Source organism: Trachypithecus francoisi, unplaced genomic scaffold, assembly GCF_009764315.1.
Source record: "Trachypithecus francoisi isolate TF-2019V2 unplaced genomic scaffold, Tfra_2.0 Lachesis_group20, whole genome shotgun sequence".
Taxonomy (NCBI): Eukaryota; Metazoa; Chordata; class Mammalia; order Primates; family Cercopithecidae; genus Trachypithecus; species Trachypithecus francoisi.
The window spans coordinates 54,216,008-54,237,109 of NW_022681466.1; the positions used below are offsets into that span (position 1 = coordinate 54,216,008).

At 48.3% G+C, this 21,102-nt stretch overlaps 1 protein-coding gene across 1 annotated transcript in view; it reads left to right on the plus strand.

Moving 5' to 3' along the window:
- SARM1 (sterile alpha and TIR motif containing 1) overlaps positions 1–21,102 on the plus strand; it is a 34,157-nt gene that overhangs the window by 9,376 nt on the left and 3,679 nt on the right. Inside the window, exons 3-8 of the mRNA XM_033184368.1 lie at positions 8,433–9,051; positions 11,607–11,819; positions 12,089–12,180; positions 12,290–12,525; positions 15,343–15,445; positions 15,519–15,708. Of these exons, the coding sequence (XP_033040259.1) occupies positions 8,433–9,051; positions 11,607–11,819; positions 12,089–12,180; positions 12,290–12,525; positions 15,343–15,445; positions 15,519–15,708 (1,453 nt within the window). The remainder of the gene's footprint in view (positions 1–8,432; positions 9,052–11,606; positions 11,820–12,088; positions 12,181–12,289; positions 12,526–15,342; positions 15,446–15,518; positions 15,709–21,102) is intronic.

Genomic DNA, 21,102 nt, shown 5'->3' on the forward strand with positions numbered 1-21,102 from the left:
GAGTAGACCAAGCTGTCACACTCCAGTCTCATGCTGAAGTCTCGAGCTTCTCAAGCTTAGAAGCGTTTTTGGAAGAGTCACTTTCAGCTCATGCAGCTCTCACAAGTGTGAAGGGAGTGGGTTGGGGGTGTTTTCCTTGCCATTTTCAAAAAGAAAAAAAATACCTTGTGATTGCTGGAAATGACACAACTGTCAAAAATGCATGAATTAAGCAATTTAGGTTGGGAAACCAAGATAGGGTTCTGCTTATTTGGCAAGCCATTAACCTCCCATCTGACATCCGATGCCATGATGGGGATAGGCCATGAATTTGGAGGGGGTAGCAAATAAAATATGTATGTGCTCACTGGGTGTGGTGGGGTCGAGACTCGTAGGTGTGCCCTGCAGGCTTGCGATATGGAGTCAGGTAGCTATAACTACAATCCCTGGAGAGTGAGTACAGCCAGCACCCCAAGGAGAGGAGGGCTGCAAGATGCAAACAGTACTGCTATATTTCAAGGTTAAAAATGACAATTCTCACCTGGTTCAGAGTTACTGAGAGAAGAGTCACTAACCAGTGTCGCTGGTCCCAAGAAACATCACGCTGGTATCTTCAGGACCAAGGACAGAGCACAACGTGGCTGGTTGCTATCACAATACCTCCAAAGAAAAGCAGGGTCCCCGCCCGGCGCCTTGGCTCACGCCTGTAATCCCAGCACTTTGGGAGGCCCAGACGGGTGGATCACCTGAGGTCAGGAGCTCAAGACCAGCCTGACCAACATGGTGAAACTCCGTCTCTACTAAAAAATACAAAAATTAGCGTGGGCATCTGTAATCCCAACTACTGGGGAGACTGAGGCAGAAGAATCGCTTGAACCCGGGAGGTGGAGGTTGCAGGGAGCTGAGATCGTGCCATTGCACTCCACCCCACCCTGGGTGACAGAGCAATGGGTGACAGAGCAAGGCTCCATCTCAAAAAAAAAAAAAAAAGGCACTGTCCTGACCAGGTGCAGTGGTGCGGTGGCTCTCGCCTGTAATCCTAGCACTTTGGGAGGCCAAGGCAGGCAGATCACCTGAGGTCAGGTGAAACACAAAAATTAGCCAAGCATGATGGTGCGTGGTGTGTGCCTGTAACCCCAGCTACTCTGAAGGCTGAGGCAGGAGAATTGCTGGAACTCGGGGGGCAGAGGCTGCAGTGAGCTGAGATGCGCCACTGCCCTCCAGCCTTGGCAACAGAGTGAGACTCCATCTCAAAAGAAAAAAGAAGGGCAGTATCCCTGCACCCCCTGTAGGCTGCATGAGAATGGGGCTGGAAGGAAGAGAAGGGGAGTGCCACACTGAGAATTTGCTTATGAAACTTTTTTCTCCTTCACCAACCAAGCCCCCACTTCCTCATCTCAAAGAAGGCTCTTCTGGGCAAGCATGGTGGCTCATGCCTTTCAGTGGGTGGATCGCTTGAGACCAGGAGTTCAAGATCAGCCGGGGCAACATGGCAAAAACCCATCTTTACAAAAAATATACAAATTAGCCAGACATGATGGCATGCACCTGTAGTCCCAGCTACTCAGGAGGCTGAGGTGGGAGGATGGCTTGAGCCCAGGAGGCAGAGGTCACAATGAGCTGAGATCATGCCACTGCATTCCAGCCTCAGCGACAGAGCCAGACCTTGTCCAAAAAAAAAAAAAAAAACTCTTCCATCAGTGCACCCACCCCTTTTTGCCACTTCCCTCTTGCTTTCTTCTCAGGATGTTATTGCACCCATTGTCAAGGAGCTTAGGTCACAGTTTTCCTGACTTCCAACTACCAGAAGTCCAACAGAATATGGTTCTTCAAATCTGGCCCCACCACACCCAGTGAGGACCCCATATGACTGCTAGCCCTCTATATTCACAGTCCACCCCCTTCAGGGGATCTTAATGAAGCTATCCTCAGAGTAGTTAAATGGCTTTACCAGGAATATACAATGAATAAATGGAGGAGACAGGTTTTTAAAATCACAGAAAGGCTGCCGGGAGCAGTGTCTCATGCCTGTAATCCCAGCACTTTGGGAGGCCCAGGCGGTTGGATTGCCTGAGGTCAGGAGTTCGAGACCAGTCTGGCCAACATGATGAAGCCCCGTCTCTACTAAAAATACAAAAAAAATTAGCCAGGTGTGATGATGTGCACCTGTAATCCTAGCTACTCAGGAAGTTGAAGCAGGGGAATTGTTTGAACCAAGGAGGTGGAGGTTGCAGTGAGCCGAGATCATGCCACTGCACTCCAGCCTGGGCAAGAGCGAGACTCCATCTAAAAAAAAAAAAAATAATGAAAGCCATTGCATACAAATTCAAAAAAGTGGAAAAGCACAAAAAAGGTATATAGTTAAAAGTTCTTCTCGTCAGGCATGGTGGCTCATGCCTGTAATCTCAGAACTTTAGGAGGCTGAGGCAGGAGGATTGCTTGAGCCCAGGAGTTTGATTGAGACCAACCTGGGCAACATAGTGAGAGCCCTGTCTCAATTTTTAAAAATTAAATTAAAATTGTTTAAAAAAAGTTCTTCTCAACCAGACCCCCTCTCTGGAGATAAATCACTGTAAGAAGTTTCTTGTATATCCTTCCAGAGAGAGTCTTTGCATATACAGGCATTTGCATGTATATTATATAGACATGTTTGCAATATATATATACAATCTTCCCCTTCTTTGGAGCTGGAATTTGAATCCAGACCTGTGTAATTCTAAAATATATGCCCATTTCACCAGACCCACAGCCTCTCAGACCACAGAAGAACTGGGAGCTGGGTGAGTAGTTATCACAAGAGTGCAGCACAGTTCCACTCTGTAAAGGTGCCAGGTTCATAGGGAAAGGTGAGGGCTGGGGCATCAGGAGACTCAAAATAAAGTCCTGGCTCTGAATTGACATGTTCCTGAGCAAGTCCTTCCCTTCACTGGGCCTTAGGTAAGTCCTCCGAATATGAGGGTGTTGGCTGGCCGGGTGCGGTGGCTCACACCTGTAATCTCGACACTTTGGGAGGCCAAGGCAGGCAAATCGTTTGAGGTCAGGAGTTCGAGACTGCCTGGCCAACATGGTAAAACTCTGTCTCTACTAAAAATACAAAAAAAAAAAAAAAATGAGCCAGGCGTGGTGGTACATTCCCGTAATCCCAGCTACTTGGGAGGCTGAGACATGAGAATCAGTTGAACCCAGGAGGTGGAGGTTGCAGCGAGCTGAGATCATGCCACTGCACTCCAGCCTAGGTGACAGAGTGAGATCCTATCAAAAAAAAAAAAAAAGAAAGAAAGAAAAAAGAAAACAAAAGAAAGAAAGAAAAGAAAATAAGGGTGTTGGATTAGACAATTTCTTTCTTATCTTTTTTGTTTTTTGTAGAAACTGGGTCTTGCTATGTTGCCCAGGCTGGTCTCAAACTCTGGGACTCAAGCAATCCTACTGCCTTGGGCTCCCAAAGTACTGGAATTACAGACATGAGCCACTGCATTCAGCCAGATTAAATAATTTTCTATTTTTTTTTTGTTTTTTATTTTATTTTATTTTATTTATTTATTTATTTATTTTTTTTAGATGGAGTCTCGCTCTGTCACCCAGGCTGGAGTGCAGTGGCACGATCTCGGCTCACTGCAAGCTCCGCCTCCCGGGTTCACGCCATTCTCCTGCCTCAGCCTCCCGAGTATCTGGGACTACAGGCGCCCACCACCACGCCCGGCTAGTTTTAGTATTTTTAGTAGAGAGGGGGTTTCACTATGTGAGCCGGGATGGGATGGTCTCGATCTCCTGACCTCGTGATCCGCCTGTCTCGGCCTCCCAAAGTGCTGGGATTACAGGCGTGAGCCACTGCGCCCGGCCTGTTTTTTATTTTTTGAGATGGAGTCTCCCTCTGTCACCCAGGCTGGATTGCAGTGGCACGATCTTGGCTCACTGCAACCTCTGCCTCACAAGCTCAAGTGATTCTCATGCCTCAGCCTCCCGAGTAGCTGGGATTACAGGCGCCTGCTACCACGCCCAGTTAGTTTTTGTATTTTTAATAGAGATGGAGTTTCACCATGTTGGCCAGGCTGGTCTCGAACTCCTGACCTCAAGTGATCTGCCCACCTCGGCCTCCCAAAGTGTTGGAATTACAGGCGTGAGCCACCATGCCTGGCCACATTATATATTTCTTAAGCACATCCTGGCTCTTATATTCTAGGCATTTATGTAGTCAGATGTCTGGAAATGCAGAGTGAAGGTGAAGGATCTTGAACTCTGGAGACAGGCAGATCTGGGTTCAAATCTCAGCTGTGCCTCTCAGAAGTTGTGTGACTCTGGGCATGTCATGTAACCTCTCTGAGTTTTGGTTTTCTCACTGGTAAAAGGAATAACTGGGCCAGGCGAGGTGGCTCACGCCTGTGTTCCCAGTGCTTTGGGAGGCCAAAGTGGGAGGATTGCTTGAGCCCAGCAATCCTGGGAGTTTGAGACCAGCCTGGGCAACATAATGGGATCCTGTCAAAGTAAAACAATCCTACAAAGTAAAATAAAACAAAACAAAATAAAAATCAGCCAGACATGGTGGTACATGCCTGTAGTCCCAGCTACTCAGGTGACTGAGTTGGGAGGATCAATTGAACCTAGATGGCCAAGGCTGCAGTGAGCTGTGATCATGCCACTGCACTCCACCCCGGGTGACAAAGTGAGACCCCATCTCAAATTAAAAAAAAAAAAAAAAATACAAGAGGAAGAAATAACTGTAGTTCCAGCGGCCTCTGTGAATAATTAGGACCCATCTGTTTCTTTGAAGATAGGCTGCCGAGAAGCTGTGGGGTCAACTCAGCAAATCTGTGCCGGCCTTATGGCATGTTCCAGACTCAGCTAGGTTCTGCAGTGGACACAAAATCACATGCACTATGGTCACTGTGGTGCCCTCTGGGCAAGGACTCTGTTGCCGGCTGGGCCTCAATCTCTTTGGCAGTAATGTCACCTGTGGAGGACATCACCTTTTTTTTTTTTTTGGACAGAGTCTCACTATGTCACCCAGGCTGTAGAGCACTGGGGCAGCCTCAGCTCACTGCAACCTCTGCCTCCTGGGTTCAAGTGATTCTCCTGCCTCGGCCTCCTGAGTAGCTGGGATTACAAGCGCACACCACTACACCTGGGTAATTTTTGTAATTTTAGTAGAGATGGGGTTTTGCCACGTTGGCCAGGCTGGTCTCAAACTCCTGACCTCAAGTGATCCACCTGCCTCGGCCTCCCAAAGTGCTGGCATTACAGGCATGAGCCACTGTGCCCAGCCATCTGTGGAGGACATAATTTGTGGAGGTCAGTAAGGCAGGAAGCCTGAAGCTCTACCAGGATGTGGCAACTCTCCCACCTGCTCAGCGGGCCTCCAAGTTCTCTCTGTTTTATCTGTCCTCTCCACCATAGCCAGACTGAATTTTCTAAAACCCAAACATGGCCAGGCCACTCTCCTCCCTGCAGTGGCTTCTCTTTGACATCAAAATAGAATACAAATGCCTTGAGGTGCCTCAAAAGGCCCCCAGATCCAATCTCTTTTCACTCTCCCCTTGAATTTTCTGCCTCAGCCATGAAAGTGTGGGCAGCTCCCCAAGTGCACCGGCTCTCCAGCACCTCCAACTCTTTGCATATACCTGTGCCTGAAATGCAATCTCTCCTTCTCCTCCTGACTAGTGCTGCCACTATTCTCTTGCCCTTACTCCATAGGGAACATTCAGTATATCTAACGTGTATCTTTCTTTTTTTTTTTTTTTTTTTTTGAGACAGAGTCTCGCTCTGTCGCCCAGGCTGGAGTGCAGTGGCCGGATCTCGGCTCACTGCAAGCTCCGCCTCCCAGGTTTATGCCATTCTTCTGCCTCAGCCTCCCGAGTAGCTGGGACTACAGGCGCCCGCCACCTCGCCCGGCTAGTTTTTTGTATTTTTTTTTAGTGGAGACAGGATTTCACCGTGTTAGCCAGGATGGTCTCGATCTCCTGACCTCGTGATCCGTCCGTCTCGGCCTCCCAAAGTGCTGGGATTACAGGCTTGAGCCACCGCTCCTGGCCTAACGTGTATCTTTCTATCTGTGTTCTGCTAAAATCTTTAATTCTTTATTCTTGGTTTTGTGTACATGTATTTTTAATGTATATAAATGGTGCTGTCATGTAGCACATTCTATTTCTTTCTTTTTCCCACTCAGTATTGGGTTTTGTTGGGGATTTTCTTTTGGTTTTTTTTGTTTGTTTGTTTTGTTTGTTGAGACAGGGTCTCGCTCTGATGCCCAGGCTGGAGTGCAGTGGCCCAATCATGACTCACTGTAGCCTCAACCTACTGGGCTCAAACTATCATCCTGCCTCAGCCTCTCAGGTAGCTGGGACTACAGGCCTGTGCCACCATACCTGGCTAATTTTTTGATTTCGTAGAGATAGGGGTTTGCTACGTTTCCCAGGCTATGTTGTCCTGGTTCATGTTGCTGTGTTATCACCCGCTCAGTCACTTGGACCTCCCCGCAAATCCTACAGAGTGGGCACCTGCCCATGTTACCTGACTCTCCCCAGGCTTGCTACTGATTGCCTCCAACTTCCTCACACTACAAATGACACTGCAGTGAACACCCTTGTCTAAGTGCTCTTGTCTATCTGTATGATAATCTCTTTGGGAAAGGTTGGTTGTATTGTTCAGCTTCTGATTTTGCCCATCTAACAGGTGTAAAGTGGTAGCTGGTTTTCTGTTTGTTTGTTTTCTGCCAGTGAACATTTTATTTAAGGTATGTGTGTGGAGCGTGGTCAGGGACAAAGGAGAGTGGAAATGACCTTTGAAATAAAATAAAATGATTTAGGTGAAGAAACTCTAGGAAAGGGTAATTTTCTCCATTTAGATCATTTTAAGAAAGAAAATGACAGATAAGGTTTCTGCTCTATAGAAACAACAAACAAGTAGACTATTAATATAATATCAGATATTAAATGCCCTGAAGACAATAAAATAGGGTAATGAATTAGAAAGTGATGGGGAAAAGCCTTTAGATTGGATGACTGGAAGGAAGTAACATTTGAGCAGACATTGGAATGATGAACCATGAAGAGGATTTTGTTAAAGAACATTTCAGGTAGTGATAGCTATTGTTTTAATTTTCGTTTCTCTAATTACTAATGAGTTAGAGCATCTGTTTATTTGGCTGTTCAAATTTTGGATTTCCTCTTGTCAATTGCCTGTTTATGTCCTTTGCCCATTTTCTTTTGAATGTATTGCCTTTTTCTTCTTGATTTGAATATTTGCTGATATATTCTACATATAAACCCCTCATTGATTTTTTTTTTCTTTTCTTTTTGTTTTCTTTCTGTCTCTCTCTCTCTCTTTTTTTTTTTTTTCTTTTTTCTTTTCTTTTGATACAGGGTCTCACTTTGTTGTCCAGGCTGGTCTCAAGTGAACCTCCTACCTTGGCCTCCATGTGCCAGGCATTGTGCCAAGCACTCTACAGGCATGAGCCACCTTGCCCAGCCTGGTTTTATATTTTCCCTTGTTGGTTTTAGACATTGCAATACCTCTGGCATTCTTTCTATTCTCAAACACATCAGCTCCTCTGCCCTCAGGCCTTCATGCTTGCTCCTCTCTCTACCTGTTATGCTCCTCCCAGATATTTGCATGCAGGGATTTCTCCACATTAAGCTCTCAGATGTCACCTCTTCACACATACCCCTCCTCCAGGCACACTCCATTACATCATCCTGTTTTGCTAGCGCCAAGGCCCTATCACTATGATCTGGTTCACTCATTGTTTTCTTGTCTATGTCCTCCTCCATCGCTCTGAGGATAAGCTCCAGCCAGTCTCAGTTAAACCTCAGCCCATAGTGCAGTGCCTGGCCCAGGGGAGGTCCTCAGGAAACATCTGTTGAATGAATGAATACATGTGCTCCAGTCATGGGCCATGGAGTGAGGAAAAGGCAAGGCTAAGAGTGGTGTGCTTCAAGTGACACTTCAAATTAGGACAAGTTAATATTTGTTGAGTTTTTACCATGTGCCAGGCATTGTGCCAAGCACTCTATATGGCTTATCTCATTAGTCCTGATAATAATCCTATGAGACAAGTATTTGTATTTTCTATTTATGAGATAAGGAAAGCAAAGTAGAGAGATAAAGGAAGCTGCCCAAAGGTCTCTTTTATCCCAGTTAGAAAACGGGCTGAGAAGAAACCAGGACCCAGGGGATCTGCTCCTGAGCTGAGGCTCAGCCACCACACATACTGCCTCTCAAGGGGAGGAATGAGGGGGAGAGTGGCTGTGGCCAGGATAGAGCACCCTTAGAATCCGAGAAGTGGGGTCCTCCCAGGGGAGGAGGTGACGGTAGGGAGCAGGGAGGGGAAGGAGGGGAATGCTATCCCCTATATGAGGCCAATGAGGCCCAGAGAGGGTTAGTGACCAGGCCCCAAACGGGCAAGCCAAGCTCCCCAAGCTGCGGCAATTCCACCGTTCCCTTCCACTTTCACTGGGCAGGGACCGCGTGGCGCGCATTGGGCTGGGCGTGATCCTGAACCTGGCGAAGGAGCGCGAACCCGTAGAGCTGGCGCGGAGCGTGGCAGGCATCTTGGAGCACATGTTCAAGCACTCCGAGGAGACGTGCCAGAAGCTGGTGGCGGCCGGCGGCCTGGACGCGGTGCTGTATTGGTGCCGCCGCACGGACCCCGCGCTACTGCGCCACTGCGCGCTGGCGCTGGGCAACTGCGCGCTGCATGGGGGCCAGGCGGTGCAGCGGCGCATGGTGGAGAAGCGCGCAGCCGAGTGGCTCTTCCCGCTCGCCTTCTCCAAGGAGGACGAGCTGCTTCGGCTGCACGCCTGCCTCGCAGTAGCGGTGTTGGCGACTAACAAGGAGGTGGAGCGCGAGGTGGAACGCTCTGGCACGCTGGCGCTCGTGGAGCCGCTTGTGGCCTCGCTGGACCCTGGCCGCTTCGCCCGCTGTCTGGTGGACGCCAGCGACACAAGCCAGGGCCGCGGGCCCGACGACCTGCAGCGCCTTGTGCCATTGCTCGACTCTAACCGCTTGGAGGCGCAGTGCATCGGGGCTTTCTATCTCTGCGCGGAGGCTGCCATCAAGAGCCTGCAAGGCAAGACCAAGGTGGGTGCAGATGTGGGGTTGGGTGGATCAGGGGTTAGAGAGCCTTTGGGAAGGTTTCCCAGAGGAAGTCACATTCAACCGGGTCTTGAAATACACATCAGAATTAGGTGAAGCAAGACAAAGTGGGGGGGCAGTCATTTTGACCTTGAAGGCAAGACCCAACGTTTGGACTTGGGTTTGGGGGCAAGAGGAAGACGCTAAGAAGTTTTTAAGCAAGGGAACACTTGTGTTTTACAAAGATCATCCTAGGTGCTGTGTGGAAAGGGGCTTGGCAAGGGTGAGGGTGGAGGCAAGGCAACCCAATAAAAGACTATGTATGACTTGAAGGGGTGGGCGTTGGGAGAAGGGGGAGACAGCGATGCCAGTGGCAGAGAGCAGATTCAAGAGTTGTTTAAGAGATGGAGTTAGCACTTGGTGGCTGGGAGAAGGAGAGAGAGCAGCTGAGGATGACTCCTGGCCCTGAACATAGGCAATGAATAAGGTGAACTGGGTGACAGACAAGTGGAGTGGGGAAGGGAAGAAAGTGACTTCTGCAGGACATGTGGAGTTTGAGATGCTTGAGAGGTGCCCAGCTGGGGAGCTTCCATGGGTAGTTTAGCCTTTTGAGTCTGGAGTCTGGGAAGATGGCTGCTAGAGACAGAGGCTTGGGACTTGGGACAGGACATCAGTGTGTCAGCCAGATAACCCCCACCGGAGTCCCAAGGGGTCCTCATGTCCAGGATCTAATCTACCAGTGACCTTTGCCCACTGCTTTAACTTGCTGTGTGACCTTGAGCACCTGGCTTCCCCTCTCTGGGCCTCTATCTGGGCCTCATTTTTATCTTGTGGAAAATTCAATAAATTGGACCACAGCAGCAGTTCTTACCCTGGATGTGGGATAATGATAGTTTTAGCACCGAAAGTTTGTGGATTGTACTTTTTGGAAACAGAGTTCTACTATATTGCCTAGGCTGGCATCAAACTCTCAGGCTCCAAGTGATCCTGTCTGCCTCAGCCTCCCAAGTAGCTGGGACTACAAGCACGCACCACATCCCCAGCTGGGCTTTGTTTTTAAAATATTACAGGTTGAAGATTCTCCCTACAATGTCACTCTTCTTTGCATTTTTCTGTGGAGCCTTGGAGGTTGGTGATAGCTGGTGCACAGGGATGTGGTGCATACCCCATGGCCCACCTTGTCTGTACTCCAGCTGTCATCGGGGGGTGCTCAAAGGTGTGTATCTTACAGATGATTGTCACCCATCATGTGTTTGCCTACAGATAAAAAGGAGACTGCTGGTTGGATGACGTGGTTCATGCCTGTAATCCCAACACTTTGGGAGGCCGAGGCAGGTGGATCACTTGAGGTCAGAGTTCGAGACCAGCCTGGACAACATGGTGAAACTCTGTCTCTACTAAAAATACAAAAATGAGCTGGGCGTGGTGGCAGGTACCTGTAATCCCAGCTACTCGGGAGGCTGAGGCAGAAGAATCACATGAACCTGTGAGGCAGAGGTTGCAGTGAGCCAGAATCACACCACTGCACTCTAGCCTGGGCTACAGAGCAAGGCTCCGTCTCAAAAAAGAAAAAAAAAAAGGAGACTGCTATGTTAGGGGGGGTCTCTGGAGCCTCTTTCAACATCCAGTGTTCTAGGAACTTCTGATTCTTCTCTCTGCTCTCCAGAGCTGGGTCAGGGAGGACTTGCTCTACAAGGCAGATCATTCTGCTTAGGGAGAAGGGTCTTAAAGGAAGTAGGGAGTGAGGACCCCAAGGATTGGATCTGGGCAGCAATCAGGATCACCAGCCTGTCACCCCTTTCCCATCGAGGCCAAGTGAGTCCAGTTCAACAAAGACATCTTGAGTCCCACTCTGTGTCCTTCATTGTGTCAGATACAGGGTTCCAGTAGTGACTAAGACATGTCCTCAGCTTATACTCCAGTGGAAGTTGCATTGTCAACCAGTGACAGTGGCATTCAGAGTGTGGTATATGAGCCCTCATTGGAGTTGTGGGCCAGGATGTGGGGAAATCAAAGCAGGCTGCATGAAGGAGGTGCTAATCGATTTGGATTCTGGTGGATGAGTAGGATTTCCGTGGATTGGGAGGATTCCCACAAGCAGGCTGGAAGAACTAAGGATTTGGAAACATAGTGGGCCAAGACCCAGAGGTGTGAAAGCCTTGGAATGTGAGTGCATGTGTGTGTGTGTGTGTGTGTGTATGAAGTGTAAGTTGGTGGAAGGTGAGGTGAACTGGGAGTGATGGGCAGCTGCACTGTGCCCTGCCTAGGGCCATGCTGAGAGCTCAACTTTATTCCAGGGCCTGTAGATGCTATAAGAAGGATATGAAGGAGGGATCCCGCCCCTCCGCCCCCAACCCATCCAGAGTCAGGACCTGGTCAAGAATTGAGAGAACTTCAGGAGGGGGAATCCGCAAGACCCCATGACTTAGTGGCTGAAGGCGGGGCCAGGGCAGATGGAGAGACTTTGGGTTGTGAGAAGAGACAAGGAGAGGGACTGGGCATGTGTTGGGGCACCTGGAGAGCTGGTGGAACCTAGAGCCCTCTCCCCACTCCCTCCCTAGGTATTCAGCGACATCGGCGCTATCCAGAGCCTGAAACGCCTGGTTTCCTACTCTACCAATGGCACTAAGTCGGCGCTGGCCAAGCGCGCGCTGCGCCTGCTGGGCGAGGAGGTGCCACGGCCCATCCTGCCCTCCGTGCCCAGCTGGAAGGAGGCCGAGGTCCAGACGTGGCTGCAGCAGATTGGCTTCTCCAAGTACTGCGAGAGCTTCCGGGTAGAGTCGTGGGGGGTGCACCTCCCCCAAGTCAGAGCGGGCGCCCTGTGCACAGAGACTGTGTTCCCTCCCGGCCTCGCACTCCTGTGGCGCTGGGGTGGCTTTTAGGGGTGGGGAGCCTGTACGCAGCCACCCTTGGGGTTACTCGGCTCTGACCTAGGTCCCGTCCGCCTCCTCCACGCCATCTCCAGTTCCTTCCCTTGCATCTTGTGCTCGAGGTCCAAGGGCTAAGTAGCGGAGCCCTTCCTGACATCCGACTCCTCTCCCAGGAGCAGCAGGTGGATGGCGACCTGCTTCTGCGGCTCACGGAGGAGGAACTCCAGACCGACCTGGGCATGAAATCTGGCATCACCCGCAAGAGGTACGGAGCCTCCTGTCCGCCGGACCCCAGCTAGGTCTAAATAAGCGCCCCCTCGGTCCACAGCCCATCTGAGTCTGGACCTCAGCGTCTTCTCCTCCGTGGGGTGCAGGTTCTTTAGGGAGCTCACCGAGCTCAGGACCTTCGCCAACTATTCTACGTGCGACCGCAGCAACCTGGCGGACTGGCTGGGCAGCCTGGACCCGCGCTTCCGCCAGTACACCTACGGCCTGGTCAGCTGCGGCCTGGACCGCTCCCTGCTGCACCGCGTGTCTGAGCAGCAGCTGCTGGAGGACTGCGGCGTCCGCCTGGGCGTGCACCGCGCCCGCATCCTCACGGCGGCCAGAGGTCAGCCCGCTCACCCGGGACCCCGCCCCAGCCACGGCCCTAGAAGGGTGAGGGGAGACACAGGGTGGAGACTTCCTGCCTCACCGTGGATTGATCGAGCACAAACGTGGGTCACACTGGGCTCTGAGGATGTAAAGATGAATACGTTGCACTTTGCCTCAAGAAGTTCCCAATCTTAGGTGGGTAGGCGGTGGGAGGAAGGGAGGTATTAAACAGGCAGACGGCCCCTGCAGAAAGCTACCTAGGTCTCCAGTGGGAGCACAGAGGAAGCCCGGCCCAACCCATCCACCCAGGTCTAGATTTCAGAGAGGACAAGATGCCTCACCATGTCTTGAGAGAGGCACTGGCGGGGAGGGGTGGCAACAGGAAGGGCAGCCCAGGCAGCGGCAGCGGCTGATGGAGAGTCCATGCAGTGGGATATAGGTGGGAAGGGTGTGTGCGTATGTGTGTTATCCTATTGGCCAACAGCTTCCAAAAGTTGGGTCTAGAGGTGGTTTAGAGTGAATTCTAGGCCTCTAGCCACCCTCCTTATTTGCTAATTTATTTTAAACTTACTAATTTACCACTTAGTTAATCTTTATTGTCAATTACAAGGTACTCTGTTAGGTTTTTAAGGTATTATCTCATCAGTCTCTACATTGATTCTATGCAGTGAATGTTCCGTTTTTAAAATCAACCTTAAAGAACTCTTGAAAGAATAAAAAGAGGACTAAGTGTCCAGTTTGAGGGCCGGGCGCTGTGGCTCATGCCTATAATTCTAGCACTTTGCAAGGCCAAGGCAGGCAGATTGCTCAAGTCCAGGAGTTTGAAACCAGCTTGGGCAACAAAGTAAAAGCCCGTCTCTACTAAAAGCACAAAAAAATACAAAAAATTAACTGGGTGTTGTGGCGCATACATGTAGTCCCAGCTACTTGGGAGGCTGAGGTGGGAGGATCACCTGAGCCCAGGAAGTTAAGGCTGCAGTGAACTGTGATCAGGTCACTACTCCAGCCAGCCTGGGCAGCAGGAGTGAGACCCTATCTCAAAAAAGAAAAAAAGTGTCAGTTTGAGGAGTCTTAAAAGACATCTGTGTGACCCCCCCGACCCCCACTATCATCATTAAAGATATAGAATATTTCCATCATGGGTGTTCACTTTAAAGATAATGACACCAACATTTAAAGAATTCAAATACATTTCCCACAGTCATAAAAGTCATTAGATGGCAAAACTGGGACTTGAGCCTTGCCTTTCTGCTTCATAAACAAACAAATGTTATCTATGAGGGTTGTGTCTAAATATTATAAGAAGATGAATTCTTTTCATTTTATCCATTCATTCAGCAATTACAGACTTCATTCTTATGCTTCAACTAATGCAGGTTGGCTTTTATTATTTTTACATGGCAGCTCCCATTAAAACTTCAAGATTTCATTTTTATTTTAATTAATTAATTTGAGACAAGGTCTCATTCTGTCACCCAGGCTATAGTGCAGTGGCACAATCACAACCCACTGAAGCCTCAACCTCCCGGGCTCGAGCAATTCTCCCACCTCACCTCCCAAGTAGCTGGGACCACAGGCGCGCAACACCACACCCGACTAATTTTTGTATTTTTTGTAGAGACAGGGTTTCACCATGTTGCCCAGGCTGTTCTCAAACTCCTGGTCTCAAGCAATCCTCCCAACTTAGCCTCCCAAAGTGTTGAGATTATGGGTGTGGGCCACCGCACCCAGCACAAGATTGCATTTTTAAACAACAGGAAAATCCTAGAGCAAAAATAGCTTAAAAAAATAGTTCGTATAGTGAGCCATGCATAGTTTTTAAGTGGGAGGAGTGACATGATCAGATTTGGATTTTAGAAAAATGTTCTGGTAGCTGTGGCAAATGGACTACACTGGGCAATTCTTTTCTTTTCTTTTTTTAGACAGAGTCTCACTCTGTTGCCCAGGCTAAAGTGCGGTGGTGCGTTCTTGGCTCACTGCAACCTCTGCCTCCCAGGTTCAAGTGATTCTCGTGCCTCAGCCTCCCAAGTAGCTGGATTACAGACATGTGCCACCATGCCCGGCTAATTTTTTGTATCTTTTGTGAAGATGGGGTCTCACCATATTGGCCAGGCTGGTCTCAAACTCCTGGCCTCGAGTGATCCACCCACCTTGGCACCCCAAAGTGCTGGGATTACACGTGTGGGCCACTCCGCCTGGCCTAGACTGGGAAATTCTAGCTGGGTTTAGGGAGGCCATTGAGGAGGCTGGCACTGGAAACCTGAGCCAGGGAAGGGCCCGGAGGCTGAAGTCCAGGATGTTTAGTAGGTAGAATCCTCAGAATGTAGTGCCTGTGCTGAGCACTGAGCATTGCTCCAGAGGAGCAGAGTGCTGTCTGTTTTATTCACTGCCAAATCTCAAGCACTGAAGATAGTTCTGGCACACAGCGAGTGCTTAGGAAGTATTTGTTGAATAAATTAAATGGGAGGCAGGAGTTGAGGCTGATACCCAGGTGTCTGGCTTTGATGGGAAATAGGGAAGAAGGAATGAGCAGGAGATTTGGAGTGTGTTGAATTTGGAGTGATTGTGGGCAGCTGGCTGTGCAGGTCTGGAGTTCCAGAGAGAGGGCAGGGCTGGAAGTGCATGCATATCAATGTCCCTAGAACGCAGTGCCTGCCTCCTAAGAGTAACCCAACAATAATATGACCTTCCTTCTGTAGGCCCCATTTCTCCTTTTTGAGAGAGGCCACCCTTCCCAGGCTGGGCTTGAGAGGGCTGGGTAGAGGGATGATATACCTGACAGTGAGTGATGCAGAGGGGCCACCCTCACCATGCTGCCTGTTGCCCACTTCAGAAATGCTACACTCCCCGCTGCCCTGTACTGGTGGCAAACCCAGTGGAGACACCCCAGATGTCTTCATCAGCTACCGCCGGAACTCAGGTTCCCAGCTGGCCAGGTGAGGAGGGGCAGGCAGGCAGTGGCAGGGCCTTGGGACAAGGCTGTGGCACTGACACAGGACCTACTTGCAGCCTCCTGAAGGTGCACCTGCAGCTGCACGGCTTCAGTGTCTTCATTGATGTGGAGAAGCTGGAAGCAGGCAAGTTCGAAGACAAACTCATCCAGAGTGTCATGGGTGCCCGCAACTTTGTGCTGGTGCTGTCACCTGGAGCACTGGACAAGTGCATGCAGGACCATGACTGCAAGGATTGGGTGCATAAGGTAGGTGCCCACCTATGCCTCTAAGGTCCCAGCATTGGCCCATGGTCCAGAAGATAGGGTTGTCTTCTAGTCCTTCTTGTCTGCACATCCCAGCACACTTAGCCCTGAAGCACCTCCCTGACCCAGCTGGAAGTCAGGAACCGCAGCTCTGACTATAATAGGACTTTAGCAAGCTACAAGGGACAAGAGACTAGGATTTGGCTCTCTGAGCCTCAGTTTTCTTCTCTGCAAAATGAGGTAACTTACCTGTTCCACTCACCCTGTAGAACTGTTGTGAGGATCAGAGAGATATAAAAATGCTTTGAAAAATAACTTCCATGAGAGACATGAGAGCATAGCGACAGGCAGAAGGGAATAGTTGAGAGCTCAAAACTGAGAGTCTGAATCCTGGCTCTGGCCTTGGGCAAGTTACTTAACCCCAATAAGTTTTGTATTTATTACTGGAAAGAGGGTATAATAATAATAGTATATAACTGTCTAGAACATTGTTATAAGGATTTAAAAAGCTAAAATTTGTGAAGTGCTTAGCAGAATGGCTGGCACATAGTAACTGCTCAATAGTGGTAGCTATTATTATTATTATTCATATAATTATTATAACTACTACCTCTGTTTAATTCATGATTGTGTTTTCAGTGCCTGACACATTGTAGGAACTTACTGAATATTTATAGAATGGATGGATGGATAGATTCACATTGCATCTTCAAGTTATTAATCATTAATCTGTCAGTAGGAATTGGAGTTGGGGCTGAGGGATGCAGTAGTCATCTGAGAGACACGATGAGACAAGCAGTCAGCTCAGAGACAAGAATATGGCCACGGGGCCAGGCACAGTGGTTCACACCTGTAATCCCAGCACTTTGGGAGGCTGAGGTGGGAGGATCACTTGAGGTCCGGGGTTTGAGACCAGCCTGGGAAACACAGTGAAAATTTGTCTCTACTAAAAAAATACAAAAATTAGCCAGGCATGGTGGCGCACACCTGTAATCCCAGCTACTCAGGAAACTGAGGCAGGGGACTCACTTGGGCCCAGAAGGCAGAGATGGCGCCACTGCACTGTAGCTTGGGCAACAGAGTGGGATGCTGTCTCAAAATGACTAGATTGCATACAAGTTGGTGTAAATGCTGAGCCAGGTAAGCAAACCTCTTGCTTGCCACAGGGGTTTGGAGAAGGCAGAGAGCAACAATGTGTCAACGGAAAGAGTCAAACTCTGTAAAATACTTGAAGAGATTTACTCTAAGCCAAATATGAGTGACCATGGCCCATGACATAGCCCTCAGGAGACCTTTAAAACATGTGCCCAAGGTGGTCAGGGCACAGTTTGGTTTTATACATTTTTGGGAGACACGAGACATTAATCAATACATTTAAGATGTACGTTGGTTTGGTTCAGAAAGGCAGGACAGCTCAAAGCGGGGGCTTCCAGGCTTTTGGTAAATTTAAAATTTTTCTGGTTGATAATTAGTTGAGTTTATCTGAAGACCTGGGATCAATAGAAAGGAAATGTTTAGGTTAAGATAAAGGGTTGTGGAGACCAAGTTTTATTTGTGCAGAGGAAGTTCTCAGGGCAGACTTCAGAGGGAGTAGGTTATAAAATGTTTCTTATTGGAATTAAAAGGGTGCCTGGCTCTTTGTTGATTATCTCCTGAGTCTGAAAAGAAAAAGAAAAAAATGGGAGGAAGGGGATTCTCTACAGAATGTGGCTTTTTCCCACAAGAGACAAACTTGTGGAGCAATTTCAAGATATGGCAGGGAAATATATTTGGGGTTAAAATATTTTTATTTCCTCCCTTATTATATGATGTTATATTAGAGTCAGGTTAGAAAGCAGACCACGCTATATAGGGTTAAAATTAAAACCCCTCCAATAAGACTTTATGGTTTGTAGGACATGACTCCCTAGGCCCCTTAGGTAGGAATTTGGGCAAGATAAGAAAATAATAATAATCAGAGTTTAGTCCTCAGAGGACTGGAATAATCAGAGAGGACTTCATGGAGGAAACAGGTCTTGAGAAGAATCTTAAGAGTCTAGATAAGTGGAAGAGAAGGCATCCCAGGCCAGGGTAACAGCATGGAATAAAGGTAGGAAGGAGAACAAAGGAAATCGGAATAAAGCAAAGGAATAAAGGTAGGAAGGAGAACAGTGCTGAAAGCCCATATACATCTTGGGTACTGCTTTCTCCATATCACAGATGAAGAAACCGAGGCTCAGAAAAGTAGAATAATTTTCCCCTGGATGCACTGCTAGTGTAGAAATCAGAAAAGCTAGGCTTCAGATTTCATCTATCTGACTCCAAAGCTCATAGCTTTCCCAAGATCCACACTGCATTCTATGGCACAGATCTGAGGGGGTGTGAGGGGAGGTGATGGGGTAGGGCTGGATTCAGTTGACACCAGAGATGATTATCTGTATTTCTTCACAACTCCACATCCAGTGATGTCATGTTGGTAACTTGACATCAGCCATGGTGGAAGTATTTACACCAAGGAAATTGGGAACCACTACAAATCAGAGTTTTGTTTGTTTGGTTGATTGGCTGGTTGGGTTTTCTCCCCCCATGAATAGCTAGTTATTATAAAGTTACCAGCACACCATTGGCTGGATAAGAACTATGGAAACCAGGTTAAAGAGTGTTTAAAGGCAGGAGAAGACCTATGCTTAAAGCACTGGAAAACAAGGAGCCCAGGAAGGAGAAGATGCCAGGGCAGTGGGTTTTAGAATGAAGGCTCTGACACTGAAATGCAGTCCACATGGAGTGTGGAGTCAAGCCCCAGAGGCCACATAGGAGGGGCTGAGTACTAGGCCTGGTTTGGGGAGGGGCACTGGGCCAGGTGAGCATCCAGGAAGAACATGGCTGATGACCCAGAGCAGGTGGCAGGCAGCGTTTTGAGAGAAAGAGAAGAGAGTCTGTGAGCTCCATGAGACTTCAGACCTTGCCTCGTTCATGTGTGTCCCTGGTACTTAAAACCATGCATGGTACAAAGGAGGCTCTATGCGATTGCACCAAAAAAAAAAAAAAAAGAGAGAGAGAAAGAGAGAGAGGCTGTAGAGGAGTTTATAGAACAATTGAATCAATGATTAAGCAGACAAGTGATACTGATGAAGCTGAGATGCCATGCCTGAGAGAGCCATACTTATCTAGTAGATTTACCAGGTTAGAGGACTTGACTCCATTTTTTTTTCTTTTTTTTTTTTTTTCCAGTAGAGATAGGGTTTCACTATGTCACCCAGGCTAGTCTCAAACTCCTGAGCTCAAGTCTGCAGTTCAGTGCTTGCCTCGGCCTCCCCAAGTGCCGGGATTACAGGCATGAGCCACTGTACCAGGCCGCTATTATCCCTTTCTTGGCTAGCCTCTGAATCTGTACAATGAACAATTTGTACTGTCTTTGGTTTTGTGTAATTCTGGATGAAACAAATGTCTAAAGATTTCCAAATAAATTGCTGCAGGGTCAGGATTCATTCCAGTGCTCAGCAGAGAGGCAGCAGGGCTTGGTTGAAACAGCCTGGACTTGGACTCTCGAGGCTTGAGTCAGAGGACTGGTCCCTCATGGGCTGGGCGTATGTGTGGCTTAGGAGGAAATCACTTCCTCTCTGGGCTTTTTTCTCTCCATCTGTAAAATGGAGAAGCTCCCCAGGAAGCCAGTCAAGGGCAAAGTTACACATGTTCTTTCCCCAGGAAGGCTCCACTTCCCAAAAATGCTTGGCACCCCTTGTCGTCCCAGCAGATGGCAAAGAGGCGGGAAGAGCCTTTGCCTTGGACCAGCCCCAGAGGCGCCGTCATCCCTCTTTGGTTGTTTCTGGTGCTTAATTGCCTCTGGTTTTAAACTCCTTTCCCTGAAGTCACATTAGTGGGTAATCAATATGGAAAACCACAAGTGAACTGCACTCAAGAAAGTAAAATCCCTTTGGTTCCCTATTGAGAGGAAGAAAAACATTCAATAAGCACTTACGGAACCCCATTAATAGCAAATAATTCCTTAGAACCATGCTTTGGGGTAGGTTTTATTATCCCCACTTTATAGAAGAGGAAATAATAACACCTATTACGTATTAAGCATACACTGTATGCTAAGCGCTGTTCTAATTACTTGCCATGGAATGTTGCGCTTATTCCATGGAAAAATCTATCATTAACTCTGCTTTATATATTAGAAAACAGAGGAACAGATGTGGCGGCCCACGCCTGTGATCCCAACACTTTGGGATGCTAAGGTGGGAGGATCACTTGAGGCCAGGAGTTTGAGACCAGCCTGGGCAACATGGTGAAACCCCATCTCTACTAAAAAATACAAAAAATTAGCCAGACATGGTAGCACATGCCTGTGGTCCCAGCTACTTGGGAGGCTGAGGTGGGAGGATGGCTTGAGCCCAGGAGGTTGAGGCTGCAGTAAGCCTTGATGGCGCCACTGCCCTCCAGCCTGGGCAACAAAGTGAGATCCTGTTCCCCGCCCTCCACCAAAAAAAAAAAAAAAAAAGAAAAGAGAAAACAGAAACTTTAAGTACCTATTATTTTTGCCTCAGGTCATAGAGCCTGTGTCAGAGACTCAATGTGAACCCCGATTTGATGATTCCAGAGTGCAGCCCTAACTGCTGTGCTGTGTTTTCTCATTCATTCATTCATCCATCCATTAAATATTTAGCAAGGGCTAACTATAAGGACTCTGTGAAAGATGCTAAGATATAACAGTGAAAAATAGATACGATCCCTCCTCATGTCTGGCAGAGAAGACAAATACTGAGTAATTTATCCATTAATTAATTAAAATTTGCAACTATAATATGTTCTGCAGAGCCTATAATGGGAGAACTGATTTGGTCAGGGCAGTGGGAGACAACTGCCCTGTGTAAGAGTTGATGAGCTCAGATCAGAAAAATGAATGGGCATTATCAAGGCGGAAGGACAAGGAAGCTTATTTTGTATGACTGGGAGGACAGAGCAGGGGTAGAGTTTGAGAAGTGGACTGTGGCCAACCACATAGGGCCTCACAGGCCACATGAAGGAGTTTGGACTTTATTCTAAGACCATGCAAAGTCTTGAAGAGTTTCAAGTAGGGAGTGACAGGATCTGATTTGTCAGATGTGCATTTTGCAAATATTAGCTACATGAAAGGGCAATGTGGAGAGTGAATTAGAGAAGACAAGGGTGGATGAGGAAAGACCTGGTGGGGGCTTAAAGATAATAGGGATTAGAAGAGGGTGGTAGTGGGGTGGAGGCAGGGAAAAATGGTGGATTTGAGAAATAAGTAAGGAGTACAATTGGCAGGGCGCATGATGGATCAACCTGTATGCGGGAGTGTGATGTTTTTCTTCTGACACCAAATTGTTTGGGGTTTTTCCCACACTAACCACTAATTCTCCAACTTTCCAACACCAGCTGGGTATCCCACAA